Source organism: Lissotriton vulgaris, chromosome 4_1 (genome assembly GCF_964263255.1).
Source record: "Lissotriton vulgaris chromosome 4_1, aLisVul1.2, whole genome shotgun sequence".
Classification (NCBI taxonomy): domain Eukaryota; kingdom Metazoa; phylum Chordata; class Amphibia; order Caudata; family Salamandridae; genus Lissotriton; species Lissotriton vulgaris.
The window spans coordinates 744,250,854-744,267,981 of record NC_141691.1 but is presented as its reverse complement, the minus strand read 5'-3'; the positions used below and the strand labels follow the sequence as shown (position 1 = coordinate 744,267,981).

At 44.2% G+C, this 17,128-nt stretch overlaps 1 protein-coding gene across 1 annotated transcript in view; it reads right to left on the bottom strand.

The window, feature by feature from the left end:
* FAM217A (family with sequence similarity 217 member A) overlaps positions 1 to 17,128 on the bottom strand; it is a 101,657-nt gene that overhangs the window by 24,071 nt on the left and 60,458 nt on the right. Inside the window, exon 3 of the mRNA XM_086966855.1 lies at positions 13,411 to 13,499. Within this exon, the coding sequence (XP_086822981.1) occupies positions 13,411 to 13,499 (89 nt within the window). The remainder of the gene's footprint in view (positions 1 to 13,410; positions 13,500 to 17,128) is intronic.

Sequence of the window (17,128 nt, the reverse complement as noted above, 5' to 3'; positions counted from 1 at the left end):
GGGATCAATTGGTGGTCACGGGCTACACTCCCAGCAATGCCTCTGGCTACTCAGCCACCATGCCCTGCCTTTCTCTAAATACTGACTATTCATCTTTTCAATAGGAGTACATTCCTCTCTGGATCTTCTAAAGAATGATATATTACATGTCACAGTCCCTGTTCCTTTCCTTCCAGTCACTTTGGCGCAACTAACTCTCACCACTGCCCAAATAGAGGTCTCAAAAGGCAATATGACGTTGTTCCCTGGATGACGATATTTGTGGAGCACAACATCTCCATGTTTTCACGTAGATACTGATGTTCTACTTCTGCAGTTTTCATTCTCTCCCTTTGTTCACTTAAAAATCTTTTAATCGTCTTGGCTGTCGGGAAACCTTGACAGATGAAACGTTATCCACTTTTAAATTGCCTAGTTTGCACATACCTGCCAGCCTGATTGTTTGGTCCTGTTCACTTTGGTCAACCGCAGACGCTGCCTGATGCTGTCCCGCGTTGTTGCTGGGACAGGGGGCTGGTAGAGCGGCGGCCATTGGGGAGATTGGCGGGCTAATTGTTGCCGCGCAGCATAAAAACGAATACTGATGAGACCGCGCAGCGGGCGTGCCTAAGGCAAGCCCACTGCGCCTGTCCTCACTCGGCCTGGGCTCAGGGCCAGTCCCCCTGGCCTTTTATGTCAGACCGTCGGCTGTACACCATTGACACCCTTAATAGACTGAACCCAGAAGGGGGTAAGGTGCGCTGTCCGAGATTCATGCCTAACATTAAGCCGGAGCTGAAAATGTTCCTGGTTTTAAATGCTTACTCCTGAAGGCCAGATCATCGATTAGGCACAGTCTTGAATGCTTGCTGTTTATAGAGGAACGTAACATCATGATGGCATTTATAACAGAGTCCTGGACAGATAACACCTTAGGACAAGATATTGTTAAAGCCTCATCCCCAGACTTTCTTTTCCATACGTTGGACTTACCTCTAAGGAGGGGGGGAGGGCTGGCAGTCATCTATCATAAAATCCTAGAGCCCTCATCCGTGACTGCCTCTAACCTAGCCTGTGAAGCGCTGTCAGTCAGTGTACGGTTCTCCCCTCAAGACACCTTCAAAGCAATGCTTATTTACCGTCCCCCTGGCCCTAAAGGTGGATTTCTTGATTCTATTGGGACTCTTTTGGAGGAGGGGTTGTGTGCCAAATCATTTACAATTCTGGGGGATTTTAATTTTAATTTTGAAGATTTCTCTGATTTAGATACCTCAAGATTGGCGCAAATTATGTTGGGAGGGGATCTCGAGAGGTGGGTAGAAGGCCCGACACATGCGGCCGGACACACCCAGGATGGAATTTTTACAAATTCTACCAGTCTATCCCAGTTGAACATCCTGACGCTCCCCTGAACAGATCATGCCACCATCATCTTTTCCATCTTTCAGACCCCTCATAATCCATCTAAACCTAAGCCCAGGGAGAAGATAGCTATTCGGGCCTAGAAAAATATCGACAGTTCCAACCTAGAGAAGGTCCTGAAAGATACGGCCGAGTCTCTTCAGTAATGTAGAGGAGGCCACGGTGGCCTATGTAAATTGGATTGAGGCCACCTGTAGCAAATTGGCCCCTGTCAAATTGTATATCCCTAGGCGAGGACTCCCCTCAGTTCTCTGCTTCTCCGACAACTTGCAAGAGCATAAAACAGACTGTAAGAGGTTGGAGCGGGTCTGGATGAAACGGTATAGCACTGTTAATAAGGAAGCTTATAAAGCAAGCCTCACAATCTATGAAAAACTACTCCCAAGAACCAAAAAAAGCATATTTTGCAGAACAGATCATTGAAGCCAAATCCTCTTCTAGGGAGCTTTTCAGAACTGTGACTAATCTTATGAACCCCCCCCCCCCCAAATCTATTACTCACAGTAGCCCAGCACTCTGTGATGCACTAGCCTCTTTTTTTCTGAATAAGGTGGAAGTCATCTTTTCTTCCTTTAGTAACCAGCTGGGCGAGGTCGGGGACTTGGCAGTCGGGTTAACACCTGAGGCATTCAACAATGCACCCATTTTAGAGAGCTTTACACCATTGGAGATTAAGGAGGTCACCAACCTGCTGATGGGGTGTCGTTCCGGATCCTCCCTGGACCCCTGTCCAGCAGCAGCAATTAAAAACTCCCCAGAGGTCATTGCTGCCACCCTGACGCCTTTGTTGAATCTCATATTGGAGTCAGGTCAGTATCCAATAGCATGGAAAACAGCCTCAATTCTGCCATTGATTAAAAAACCAAATCTGGATCCTAGCGAACCGAATAGCTACAGACCCATCTCCCGACTTCCACTACCAGCGAAAATAATGGAGAAGGTTATTAATGTGCAACTTATTTCATTTTTTAAGAACAACAAAGTGCTGGATCCCTCACAGTATGGGTTCTGCGTGGGAAATAGCACAGAGCTAGCACTGATTAAAGCCACAGAGGAGGTTCGAGAGCCAGTGGACCAAGGAGGCACGGCGATCCTGTTCATGCTGGATCTGTCAGCGGCCTTCGATGCGGTCCATCACGATGTGTTGATGCGCCAATTATCAAGGGCGGGGGTCCAGGTCAAGGCCTGGAACCTATTGAAATCAGTTTTGGCTGACAGATTACAAATGGTGGTTCTGGGGCGGGATAGGTCAGAGCCTTTCTCCCTTCCCTGTGGGGTGCCACTAGGGTCTTACCTCAGTCCCATGCTTTTTAATATATACGTGAGCCCGCTGGCTGCACTTAAAAGATCTTTTGGGCTGCAATTAACATCTTATGCGGACGACACACAAAAATTGTACTGTCGCTTCAGCGGGGTAAAGAAGCCGAAAAGGCCTCAAGATGTCACGGCTGTATGGAAGGGGTAACTGTCTGGATGTCTGCGAATTGCCTGAAGCTTAATGCAGGCAAAACAAAGGTGATTATTTTCGGGAAGAACTCCAACCTCTGGTCGCCAGACTGGTGGCCCAAAGAAATGGGCAACCCCCCATCCCCTACACTGAAATCTAAGAACTTGGGGGTGATTGTGGACAACACACTGACATTTGGGGACGAGGTCAGCGGGGTGGTCTCGACAAGTTTTTTCCTCCTTAGAACCATGAGGAAAATAAAATTCTTCCTATCAGAGGAAAGTTTCAGGACAGCTGTCTCAGCCCTTATTTTGTTCCGTCTGGACTATTGTACAGCCTGTACCTGAATATTCAAAAGAAACATCCCAGTAGACTCCAGATGGTGCAAAATGCGGCAGCAAGGCGGATAACAAGCACACCAAGGTTCATATCGGTTAGAAATGGCCTGTGACATCTTCATTGGCTCCCTATAAAACAACGTGCCCAAATCAAAGCACTATGTATGGTTTTTAAGTCCCTGATGGGCAGTGGCCTGGAATACCTAAGAAGGCACATTCAGTGGTATGTCCTTGGGAGTGCTGCGCTCCATGGAAGCAAAGCGAGTCATGGTTCCAAGAGCAAAAAAGGCCAATTGGGGTGGCAGGAGATTTATCTTAGGTGCCACTAATGCCTGGAACAACCTACCAATGCATCTTAGGAACTCCACGGATCTCCTTTCTTTCAGGAAGGGGCTGAAAACATGGCTGTTCACAGAATGAGTTTAGGTGCAGAGGGATACCAGTTAGACAGTACTCAGCGCCAGGACACCCTTAGGTAAAAGTGCACTTTATAAGCCTAATTAACCTAACATGGAAGAAGTGTGGTGCAGCGGCCAGTGTGGCTGACTCCGGAATACTGGGGCTCACGGTACGATCCCCGGCCCCGGGGGCAGGTTAGCCCAGCACCATGTGACTCTGGACTGTAGCTTGCTTAATCTCCCCGACGGTCCCCAGTGCCTTGACACCCTTAGGATTAATTGTTTGCGCTTTACAAATACAGGTAATTATTATGCCGGATCGCATTATGAAGAATGCATTGCTGGCAAACATAAGCTGGTGCCCTTTTGGTGGTTCTATGTGAAGACAGGGTGTACTCTTGCAGGAAAACATTAACGGTCTAGTCGGGGTTATACCCATCAGCATGAGCAATGTGGACTGTCTTACCAATGTTTTTTTTAATGAATTGTTCAGCTCTTCATCTACCTGTTGCCATCTGGTTATTTTGTGCTGAAAGAACCCTCCATAAACCATAGCGGGAAATGATAAGTCACAAGGCAAAGACAAATATCAAAATAAGCCCAAGATAACAATACAGAGAATATACTATCTAAAAGTAACAAAAGCCTCTTATCTTTGCAAAGGTATTCCAAACTTTATGGATGGTTCTTTCTAATACCTGGGATCATTTAGAAATGTTTTTGTTATTATGTTTAGATTATTGTCTTTGACAACATATATGCACCATATGATGGCACCTCTGTTTACTTTTATATTGTCATACCAATGCTATGCTCTCTCCTATTTGAAGCTTTTCTGTGCCCACTTGGGCAATATTTGTACAGTTATGGGAGATGTTTGTGGGATATGAGACAACAGTATTTATTTTCTTTCATATATTTATTCCACTAATTACCCACTGGGGCTTTATATTCCCCACATAGGTGATAATATCGGACATTAAGGGTTGTTTTTGGTATTTATTTTTATTATCTTTTGTGCCATACCATGTCATGAAATGCACATTTGTCAGATGGATCTCTTGTTGTATACTTTTGGCATTTTCTGTTCTCCGTGGCATTATGACAACTATTATATTTTAGAATGTGTCTTGCTAATTTACAATGGCGCTCATGTAAGCAAGACACTTGTATTCTTTTCTTTGCCATTTTCTATGTCTAAAACTGACAGCAGGGTTTATCGAATGGGTATTGAAACCATGTCGGTCATGTGTGCAGGATTGACTACCCTGATAAATCGGAGCACCAGTGGATACAGTGCTAAAAGTGAAAAGTAACGGAGTGCTCCTTACGCCCTTCATTTTCTTGGATCAAATATTCAGTCAACCAGTAAGGAGGCACCCACCATTGCAAAATGCAGTTCGAAACTATTACAGGAATGACGGACAACCGAGCCAATACACTGGCTTACACAGCAGAACAGGCGGATAAAATTTATTCTCTAATTAAAGAAGTTAAAAACATGGATGTTCATGGGGGATCCATCTCTCAACAACTTAAACAGCTGGAGTACCTGACACGACGTCAATTAAATCAAAGGATGCACGCCTCCACCCTCATTCAATCTGATACGGCGGTATACCTTTGGCTACACAGGTATGAACGGACTCGTTTCCTTGACGAGCATTTTCATTACCTCCAAGCAGCTCGTAATTGAGTTAGTAATTGCGTTTATTAGATAAAGTGTCCGGGCGAAGATAAGGTAAATACATTGCCATCTCCATTCGTTTAGAGCAAGTGATATACAGGACAGGAAATCTATAGTCCTAATTCATATCGTTTTTATTCTTGCAGTGATTATAAATACATCTTCCACAGGTATGTCCTCATCAATTTTCCCAAAACTTAATCTTTAGACCCACATGTTGATTAAAATTCAAAACCAACATGGGTTGTTTATTATTACTTGCAGAGACAGGATACTGAGTCCAGCAAGTGAGGCAACACGATTTTTCACACCAGTAACAGTACACACCAGGTATAAATACTATCATAAAGCCCAGCTTTTAACCCCCCTTGAACTACTTTGAATTATGACTCTCACACATCTTTATATGTTTTATTTCCAGACACGCCCCTGATGAAGGCACCGTCGTGGCGCCGAAATGCATAGGGCTCTTTTGTTGAAAATAATGTTTGCATATTGTTTAATGTACAAATATGAAGCCAAAGAATTGAATGTGTAATCATGCCATAATGTTTACAAAATTGATGAACTGAATCATATGTTTGTGTTATGAGAAAAGTAAAAAATACATGAATAATAGAAACCGACTATAAAACTAAAGAATAAGAATAAAAACAAGTATAAAGTTAAAAAGTGTGCTAAGCATATTTAAAGCGCGGAGCGCCAAGTGAACAGTGCCCGGTTTGATTGGTCTCATAACCCATCGTAACCTCTAGTAACTCAAAGCAGGATTGACTACCCTGATAAATCGGAGCACCAGTGGATACAGTGCTAAAAGTGAAAAGTAACGGAGTGCTCCTTACGCCCTTCATTTTCTTGGGTCATGTGATCAAGGCTGTGAGGCCGAAACGTGTCATGAAGTTTTGCTACAAATAAATTTGAGCTTTCCACTCATTATTTGACTTGTGTAAACGGCATCTCCTTGTTTGGACTTTGGACGACTTGGGGCCTCATATATGAGGCCCCTTTGTGATGCCGAAACTTCACTTTTAGTGAGGTTCCGTGGTGCAGGAGCCTGTTCCATATTTATGAGCCAGCACTAAGCTACTTTTGTTGGCTTAATGTTGCCTCGTGAATATCATTCCCTTTGATGCAGTTTTCTATGTTAAAGACGCGTGCAATGGGTGTTGCTGGAGGCGTTCCCAGCACCATCCATGTCTTTTTGATAGTGCCCCAGGTCTACGAGAAATCGTAAATCTGAGGCAGTGCCAACAACGTACGCCTCCCCATGGGAGGCATAAAGGAGGCACAACGAGGAGAAATAGCTTTATTTCTCCTTGTTTTTCCTTTTCTATGTGTGCTGCATTCTGCAGTACACATAGAAAGAGGAAAAAGCCTCTTGTGATTGTTTTGGTGCAGGAAGGTTTACCTTCCTGCACTTTTCAAATCATCCATGCAACGCAAGCACCTTGCACCATGGTGGAAAGTTGCCTGCATCGGCGCACATCAGCCCATTGTGCAAAAGTGCAAGGGAAAAGGACAGAAATGCACTGTATCTGATAGATACAGGGCATTCCTGCCCATTATCTTTTGCCGTTAGGCAGCGCAGCAGGAAGGCCTGCATCACTGCCCTACGGCAAAACCTCATAATCGAGGTCCTTGGTTTTTGGGAATATATGTATGTATATATATTCACACAAAAAACAAAGGTTAAACCTAAGTTATTGTTAGGAAAAGTTTCTTTATGTTTGATATTATAACCAAACTTAAACTACACAAGCATTAGAAATTCTACAGTTATATTTATATCTTTAATTTATCATTTAAGCACCACTTTCAAAGTAATCTAACTTACTCACATTTATACTTGCGCACCACCTTAAAATTCAGTTAACTTGCGCACCTCCGTACACAGTCTTCTCACGTCACTCGCCCATACTATAATAACTAACTCGCCACTGTACCAAGCAGTATTTTCAGGCAAATCATGTCATTTGAGATCTTATAAGTGTTGTTATTAATGCAGTGATTCACATGCTCTAACATCTGTAATATGTAAGGGTAGAGGTAGTGCATGGAGAAAGGCTGAGTTATAGTTACTGGAGTGTGGCAAATGAGGTGAGAAGGCTGTATACGGTGGTGCGCAAGTTAACAGAATTTTAAGAGGGTGCGTCTACATAAATGTGAGTTATAAGTATGACATATTGCTTTGAAAGTGGTGATTAAATGATAAATTAAACATATAGCTATAACTGTAGAATTTCTATTGATTGTGTAGTTTAAGTTGAGTTTCTATAGAAAACATAAAGATAGTCTTCCTAACTATAACTTATCGTTAACCTTTGTTTTTATATTGGTACAGTTTAGTGGTGTGGAATGGAGTGTTATTAGGTGTAGTGTGGTAGATTATAGAGGAGGATAGTGTTGTAAAGTGTACTATTGTACAACATATTTTTGTATACTGGAGTGGAATAAAGAGGAATTAGGTATACTGGAGGGGGGTACACTGGAATGGCATACAGCAGAGTGATGTAGGGTGGGGTAGCATACAGTGGAGGGGCATATACTAAAGTCAGATACAGTATAGTGACATATATTGCAGTGGCATAGGGTGTATTGCAGTACAGTGCAGTGGGATAGCATTTAGTGGAGTGTGGTGAAGTGGAGTTACGTCCTGTAATATTGTAGAGTGTATTTGCATAGACTGTAGAGTCGTAGAATGGAGGGCTATAGAGTGGAGTGTTGTATAGTGTAGGGGTATACATTAGAATAGTGTATGCTACAATAGCATAGAGTTGAGTGGTGTGCAGTGGGGTGGTACACTACAGTGGCGTAACCTGAAATAGCATAAACTGGAGTGGGGTACAGTGGAGTGCGATATAGTGGAGTGGTGTTTTATTAGAACTGAGTGGAGTAGCATACACAGGAATGACGTACACTCCGGTAGTGAATTGTCATGTGGTTACATAGTCCCCAGACAGGGAACACTACCATTTTACATGTTCACATTTAAAGTTTAAATCTTTCTTAAACGATGACTCTTGACACATATTTGCATGCACGCCCATATGGGATAATAGTCTATGAAATGGATTTGCTTACATTTGCACTTCTTCGTAGGCATAATATCAGGGCCTTGAACATTCTGACCAGGCCTGCTTTTAAGTTCACGGCACAAAATGTTGATATTTGTTGTCCACTCAACGACAGCCCTGCAAGGATAAAATAAATAATGGTGGCATGGCTGGAGCTCTGCATGGTAACATGTGTGAGTTTATTATATAAATGACACCAATCCTCTGTTGATGGAGAGGAGCATTACGCTTTCATTGTTAAGGTCCCTCATACAGCTGAATCCTGTATACCTTTCAGAGAAGGATGATGGCCTGCTCTGCACGAGAACGGGCACACAGATATAACATACCCGCAGGTAATTGGGGAGTTAGATCAAGTCTTAAGTTTTCTGTGCTAAATGTTGCTATTTGTTGTTTTCTGCTCGGCAACAGCCATGCAAGGATAGAATCAATAATGATGGCATGATTACAGCTCGGGCATGGTAACATGGGTGAAGTTTATCATATAAACAACACCAATCCGTTGTTGAGGGAGAGGAGCATTTTGTGGTCACTGTTGAGGTCGCCACTGGGTCAGCCCAGCTGAATCCTGTATACCTTGCTGAGGAGGACGAAGGCCTGCTCTGCATGAGAACGGGCTTCCAGATGAAACATAAAGGGGATGGGAGGACACTGCTTCACCTCCCAGCACAGTTCACCCCTTTGCATCCTGGTAAATGCAGTTCAATTTAAATGCTTACTTGAAAATTTTCAGAGTGTTTCACCAAAGTTGGTGCAGGTTAGTGCTGTTAATCTCTAGATACATGTGTTTTTCGATTATATCCTTCATCAGTAGAGATAAAACGAAATTCTTCTGGGGTTTGCTGAGAAAGCTGCCACAATCCTCTCAGGTGTCTGTACCTCTCCCTGGCGCACAGGTGCATCTCCAAGAGCTCGTCAGCCCAGTGGCTCAACTGAGCCTTTTTAAACAGAAGGGGGATGGGAGCACACTGCTTCACCTCCCAGCACAGTTTGCCCCTTTGCATCCTGGTAAATGCAGTTCAAATTAAATGCTTACTTGAAATTTTTTAGAGTGTTATCATGAACTGCATTTATTATGACACATCGGGGCAAACTGAGTGCTGGAGTGTGAGGCAGTGTGCGCCCACCCCCTTCCAGATGAAACATACCCACAGGTAACTGGAGAGTTAGATCATCCTAGGGTATTCTGGCAGATTTGTATCCCCTGAGCCCACTAGGTTAGAAAGCGCTTGATAGGAGTATGGATATGATTATATACGTATGTAATTTGAAGGCAGTAGTGATCTCTAGGACTGGTATTACACGGGCAGAAAGGAATAAAAGCAATGTTCCTTGCGTTACGCCTTTTGAAGAGCTGACTGTCAGATAGTATCAAGTGCGGATAATTAGCCTGGCACTTCCTACCTAGGGATATCAGAATCGAAAAAGGATCATTAAAAGGGAAGCAAACCCAGGAGACTAAGGCAGGTAAAAAAGAAACATTCAGCAGGAGCTGTTGCACATCATTAAACCCTCCAAACACTTTTGAAAAGTTGTTTATTCAAGCCCCTGCTCATACGTGCACAGGGGCTTATGACGCAATACCCTGCCCAGAGGAATGTATACCACATGAGCGCCTCTTCTCCTTCATGTTGTAGTGTTCTAGCCTGAGTGTGTCTGTGCTGCCAGGTGCCCAGGCACAATTGGGCACCCAAATGTTGTTAGTATGCCCTAAGGCCCCCTCAGTACTTACCTGCTTAATGTGCTGGTGTGGGAGCCTACAGGAAAAGGACAGATGATGGACCGAATGCTGAACAAATCAAACATTCACAGATATGGGTCTAATCCATAATTTATTTACTCACTACACCACCCCAGTTTAGGCCGAGCCATGTGCAAATCAGTCTTGACCCTGCTCCCCATGTGAACAGTCCAGACCAAACTGCCAAGCAAGGTCATCCCTGGACTGGAAACAAGCATCCCTGAACTGGTTTTGGGGTATCACCTCTCATCAGCGAGCCTAGCTTGAATCCAGTGGCACAGTGAGCACGGGACCCACATCTGAGCATACTCTTCCCACTTAGGGCGACAAAAGCCAAAAGAACAGATGATAGACGGAATGCTGATCAAATCAAATGTTCATCCCAGTCACAGATCTGGGTTTAATTCATCATTTATTTGCTCTCCACAACCCCCCAGTTTGGCTCTAGCCATATCTGTGTAGGAGCTGGCATCTTTCTTTGTGCTCCAGCCACATCTAGAGCAAGTTTAGCTGCTGCTCTTGGCCACAGCTCAAGCAGTACACTGCCCCCTACCTGTGTTGAGCATGGGCAGGTAGTTCAGAGATTGGTGTGACCTGCCCCCCCTCAGACATGGGCAAAAGGAGTGGGCAACGCATCTCTCCAGGTCTCCTTGTGGGCCCCGGAGACCCTTCAGCTTGAAGTGGCCCCAAGTGGCCTCCCAGTTAATTAAATAGCTTGGCCTGCCCTGGGGGAATCTTCAGATCTCCACAAAGCCACACATGCTTTGTTCTCGGCTTGGGCCTCCAATGGGTCCAGGGATGTTTCTCTGGCCCGTAGGGCCTATTGACTCTAGTAAGGTGTCACTTAGCTCTTAGGTGCAAGCTGTAGCTACCAGGAGCAACCTCGTTAGGCCTCCTTGCCTCTATAAGGGCACTTTTCTGGCTTACTGTTCCAGACTTTTCTTCTGCCTGGCTTCCAGTGCTCTTCTCCTGCATTTAGGGCATTTTGTGCAGCCCCTCCACACCTTGCCATTACCACACCCTCCCTGCTACACTCTCCAGGTCAGAGAGCCTCCTGGGTCCTTGAAGGGCACCTATATGTCAGCGGAGTCTAGGGAATGTCCAAAGAACGTCCAGGAGAACCATGCAGGGTCCCCCAGCAGGCAGCATGTCCATACCCCCAGCTGTTCCTCAGGGGGAATAAGAGGGCCAGCATCCCTGGCCTTAGAGAGATCCATCTTATTCCTATGGGCCTGCTGAAGTCAAAGTCCCAAAGTCCATTCTTGCAGGGCATCAGGTGGCTTCTCCTTTCAGCTAGGGATCCTTTTACAGCCATCACTTCCATGGCCAGTGTCTTCTCCTCTGTCCAATGGCCAATCATATGATTCCACATCATCACTCCATCCCTTTCCCAGCCCTCGTGCACAGAACTCTAAGTCAATCCAATATGGCAACTTCAGTTTGTTTGTGGAAAGAGTTCCCCTGAAAACCTTAGATCTGCCAATAGCTGACACAGCTGCATGATCCCTTACCACCAAACCTTGAAAGGCAAGCCCTTCCTGTGCTGGTCTCTGAGGACTGTTTCACTTCCTTTGTTCCACTGGGCCGGGGTTGTCTCAGCCCAGATCCAAAGTGACAAGCTGATTAACAGATGCAGACTTCCTCCCCACCCCTTAATCTCCCATGAACAGGGTCAAACACTGCTAATTGCTCTGTTGTGTGGGAAGGCCTCAGAGTCCTCTGCTGAGGAGCAGAGTAATTGGCCCAGTAAGGGGGGCAAAGGCCAGGAATTCAATTTTGAGCTGAGCCAGGGAAATAAGATACATCTGAAAATGCCATAATAAGTGTAAATAGGTTGTTAGGGACTATAAATATTCATTTGGGGTGTGTCTTATCCAGATTAATACCTCACTGGATCCTGTTGAGTGCAGCAAAACTGTACCTTAGTGTGGATTTTCCCTATAAAGCGGAACACCGTGTAGGCACCACAGATTGTTAGTAAGCACTACAGGTCTTCATTATGAATGCCCACTCGCATAATAAGGCCAAGCCCAGGTTAGTACCAATGCATTAAGAACCCCTTCCATGACAGGCTGCCTGTGTGCAGATAATGGGCTGCACAAGAGATTAGTCTCACACGTGCAGTCTGCACATATGTGCACACATCTGTTTGTGTGTAAACAACCCTGAGCCTCTTAGCCTAGTTGCACAGCAGCAGGCTAATCTTAAAAGGTGGACAGTGGCAGTTAGCACTCTGTCCAATTACTGTGAATTTACTGTGAGTGAGATGCAGGTAGTGAGAATGGCTAACAATAAAAGTCCAAAACCAGGCAGTCAAATGCAAACAATCCTAGGCGACTAAATGGTTGGAACCTGTTTGCTAAAGTAGGATCTAAAAGCATCATTTTGCGTACATTTGTGTGGCATAAATTTAGGGCACTTCCAATGTGTTGCAAAAGTCTCACCTTCCTTCATTTACATGTCTACCAAGAAAAGCCACATGTGGGGATGGGCCTAACATGCATGATAGGAACCGAGAAAAACTAAAACCATGTGAAGACCACATTGACACTATAGACCTTTTACACAGTCCAGGTTTCCGTCAGTTCCTGTATGGTAGTATGGAAGTATTGTAGGCCCACTCACAAATGTGGGGTACATTTTCATGATAAGTCTAGAGGAAAGTGGGACTTAAGTTCTAGTATTTTGTGACATAAATATGAGGACATTTCGTGTTTCTCTAATGATTTGGTATTTATGGGGCAATCTGGGTAAGGGATGTGAAAAATGGTGAGATCATTGAAAGCCGCAACATCTTCGACTCCCCGGGAGTCTCGTTTTCAGAAATGTCTGCGGTTAATAGGTATCTTTGGGTGCAAGTCAGGTCCAGTACCACAGGCATAACCCATGGAAATTGTGAGGAATTTTATTAGGCATAGTTATGGCATTTGAAGGGCATTCTCAGTAAGAAACTACTGTTTTCTTAGAAAACAAACCCACATACTTTCTTGCAAGGCACGTTTTCCCCAAAAAGCACAATGTTGCTACATTCTGGCTATTTTCTCCGTTTACTCCAGGTCAATCCACAAACTCTGGTTACCTTTGGAACCTCCAACATGTCTGGAAAAACACAATAATTTACAAAAAACTAAATTTCGCCTATGTACCTTTTGTGGAATAAAAGCAATAAAGGCTGACACATTAAAAAAAAAATGCTCAGCACGGGTTGGGGAGCAGAGGGGAGCGGAAAAGGACCTTCTTCCCTTCAGGGGGTTGGCGTATAAAGGTTGCTTCTAAACGGGAAATTCAAATACATTCATTATTTTCAATAACACATTGTTTTACCTGTTCATTGTGCCATTTTCTTGTTTAGGTCTGTTGTTCCAGGAATGCGACGACCGGGGCGGACTACAAAGTAAAGCATTTTGATGCCGCTATAATGCAAAATGATATATACAGGTGTTAGAGGAATGAATTTGGCATCCATTCACCAGATAAATTCACTGGAACTTGTTATGTTCCCAACATAGTAACATTTGTTTAACGTTTCACAGCCAAATAACTCGACCTTGAACTCTTCAAGAAATCGGATATTGAGATGTTTGTCATATAACAAGAGCTTTAAGTGGGATGAAAAAACTGGGGGTCTCTCAAAGGGGAGCGGCCAATATAATTTAGGACGCGGCTTAAACACACGTAAACTAAAAATCTGTGCCTAGCTTAGTGTGCCAACCCACTGGTATTATTTTGCTTCTGTCATTGCATCCAGAAATATAATACAACAAGTAACATTACACCTACAACAAGCCAGGACTATTGGCTTTGTCAATGGTTGCTAGTTGCACAAAGCAACCACTATAGTTTTGTTGTATATAATATTGAAAATGCTTCAGCTCTGAAATGATGAGACTGTGAAAGAACTAAATCGAGTCTCTTTGAGGTTGCATCAAAGTTTTTGAGCAGTGGTACTGCTGCAGTTACGGCTGCAGAGTTAAAAGATTTTCTTTTCCATCCTGAGGGTGAGCGCAGGAATGGGGAGCCCGATAGGGACCCGTCTCTGAACCTGCTTTTAAGAACCTTCAGTGCTCAGCACCGGCAAGACCAGGCCCACTTAAAGCCCTGCATATAACCCACCACTGTTTTATTAATTGATAGCACTGTACCACTGACTTTTCCAGCAGTCACACTGTGCTTCCAACTTGCTGGTTCTTTGAAGTTACTAAAAGGCAATAGGCAACACTATGCACAATATATACATCTATACATAAATAAAGGCAGCGCTTGATTTGTGAAAGAATGAGTGCTGGTGCCCAAAGATGGGCTCTGAGGCCTGCCGCACAATTTTGGCGCAGCCAGTACTATGGCTATGTAGTCTTTATTCCACTTCATGCCTCTTTAATCCACTACCAGACACTCCCTGTTACTTTATCCCACTCTTGTAGGTTCCTACATTCTAATTTTCCTGCGTTTTTCTCCTCTTTCGGTACCTCCGTCTTTTCATTTTGTTTTTCTCTCTTTGCGCTCAGTAAATGTCTAATGCAGAAAAATAAATGATGGTCCTGAGAAATTAGTGCCGGTGGCCACCACCGACTCAAATTAAGCACCGATTGAGGAGACAGACAGTTGCTGCAAACAGATGTCCTCTTCCAGTAGAGTGCCAGAGGGAAGGTAGACTTTCTATTTCAAGGCAAGATCTCCCCAAAGCAGAAAACACTGAAGCAAACACAGGAAAGCATTTGGAACAGCTTGGGGCATAGGCATGGGAGCAAGAGAACAAAGAAATTAAGAACAAAACCGGGCATCGAACATTTTCCATCAAACTCCCTGAGCCCTTTTTATTCTCCTTGAAAGGTAATCAAAGTCCTTATGTTAGCCTGCCATCTTGTGGTAGTTTGTGGAATGTCACTATTGCAGCTTATACAGCAGCTAGTGGGCAGGGCCATTTATTAGTTTGTTCGTGAAACGTTGTATAGAATGAAAAGCAGCAACCTTTGTGAACTCACCTTCACCCTACATTTACAAAAACATCTCAAATTAAACGTTCAACTCTTGATAATGACCGTTTATTAGCTTTGTCCCACAACCTGCAATTGTTAAGTAAGAAGACCAAAACAGAAATATATTACTCGGGCATCATTTATTACAACGATATTTAAAGCCAGCTCACACACAAAATAATGTACTTTGCCTGCCAACTGTACTTTCCAACAAGCATTTGCAATGCAATAAGTTTCTTAATTGCCAGAGTTAGAGCTATTGATGTTGTAAAGGACAATTTCTTTTATCTAAGTGTTTTGGTTTGGAGTGTAATGGATGTGTAAACAGAGGCACAGCTGCAGCACTGCCTAGTGGATTTAGAATAAGGAATTTCCACTGAGACCAGAGAAGCAGCTGCAGCACTATCTAGAGGACTTAGAATGAGGAATTACAGATGAGACCTGGAAAGCAGCTAGCAGCTCTGACTAGAGGACTTAGAATGAAGCTAGCAGCACTGTTTAGAGGACTATGAATGAGGATTTGCCGATGGAAGCAGAGAAGCAGCTAGCAGCAGTGCCTAGAGGACTAAGAATAAAGAATTGCCACTGGGAACAGAGACACAGCTACAAAACTGCCTATAGGACATAAAATGTAGTAACTACCGATGGGACGAGAGAAGCAGCTGCAGGGCTGTCTAGAGCACTTAGAATGAGGAAATACTGATGAGACCAGAGAAGCAGCTGCAGCACTATCTAGAGGACTTAGAATGAGGAATTAACATCTAGATCACAGAAACAGCTAGCAGCACTGCCTAGAGGATTAAAAATGAGGAATTACCACTGGGAACAGACACAGCTGCAGCACTGCCTATAGGACTAAGAATGTGAGAATTACCAACAGGAAAAGAGAAGCAGCTGAAGGACTGTGTAGAGTACTTAGAATGAGGAATTACCAATGACACCAGAGAAGATACTAGCAGTACTACTATCTAGAGAACCTAGAATGAGGGATTACCGACGTGAAAAGAGTAGCAGCTAACAGCACTCTCTTTAAGACTTAGAATGAGGAATTAATGACGGGACCAGAGTAGCAGCTAGCAGCACTGTCTAAAACGCTTAGAATGAGGAATTACTAATGGGGCCAGTGTAGCAGCTAGCAGCACTGTCTAGAAGACTTAGAATGAGGAATTACTGACGGGACAAGACAAGCCACTAGCAGCACTGTCTGTCTAGATGACTTAGAATGAGGAATTACAGATGAGATCAGAGAAGCAGCTAGCAGCACTGCCTAGCGGACTAAGAATCAGGAATTACCACAGGGAATAGAGAAGCAGCTACCAGCACTGACTAGAGGACTAAGAATGAGGAAGTAGTACTGGGACCAGAGAAGCAGCTGCAGAACTGTCTAGCAGACTTAGAATGGGGAATTACCACTGGGTCGTCAACAACTGGAGGACACTGTTCCAAGGTTAGTAGTGCCAGCAGTCACACACTCACTCCAAAGAGAGAGATAATGGAAAAAAGGGCTAGAAAGGGGAGAGTAATAGGTCTAGGACTCAGTGGGGGGGAGACATATCATGCCTCTTGTAGCCATCACACACCCCAAGGGATGTCATGCTTCATGATTGGGCAGTTGCTCCTCATCGGGCCGGCGCTGCAATGCCCTACGGGTCCCCCGAAGGGTCACTTTAGCGGAGATCTTTTGAGAACTGCCGTTTGATGCATGTGGGTATGTGAGTAGAGTCCTAGGTGAAGGGTGATGATGTGCGTTGTTCTAAAGGACTTAGAATGAGGAATTACTGACAGGACCAAAGTAGCAACTAGCAGAGAAGAGCTTCAGCACTGTGTAGAGGACATAGAATGAGGAATTACCAATGAGACCAGAGAAGCAGCTAGCAGCACTGTCTAGAGGACTTAGAATGTGGAATTACCACTGGGAACAGAGACACAGCTGCAACACTATAGAGAGGACTTAGAATGAGGAATTACCGACTGGACCAGAGAAGCAGCTAGCAGCACTGTTTAGAAGACTTAGAATGAGGAGTTATAGACCGGGCCAGAGAAGCAGCTAGCAGCATTGCCCAGAG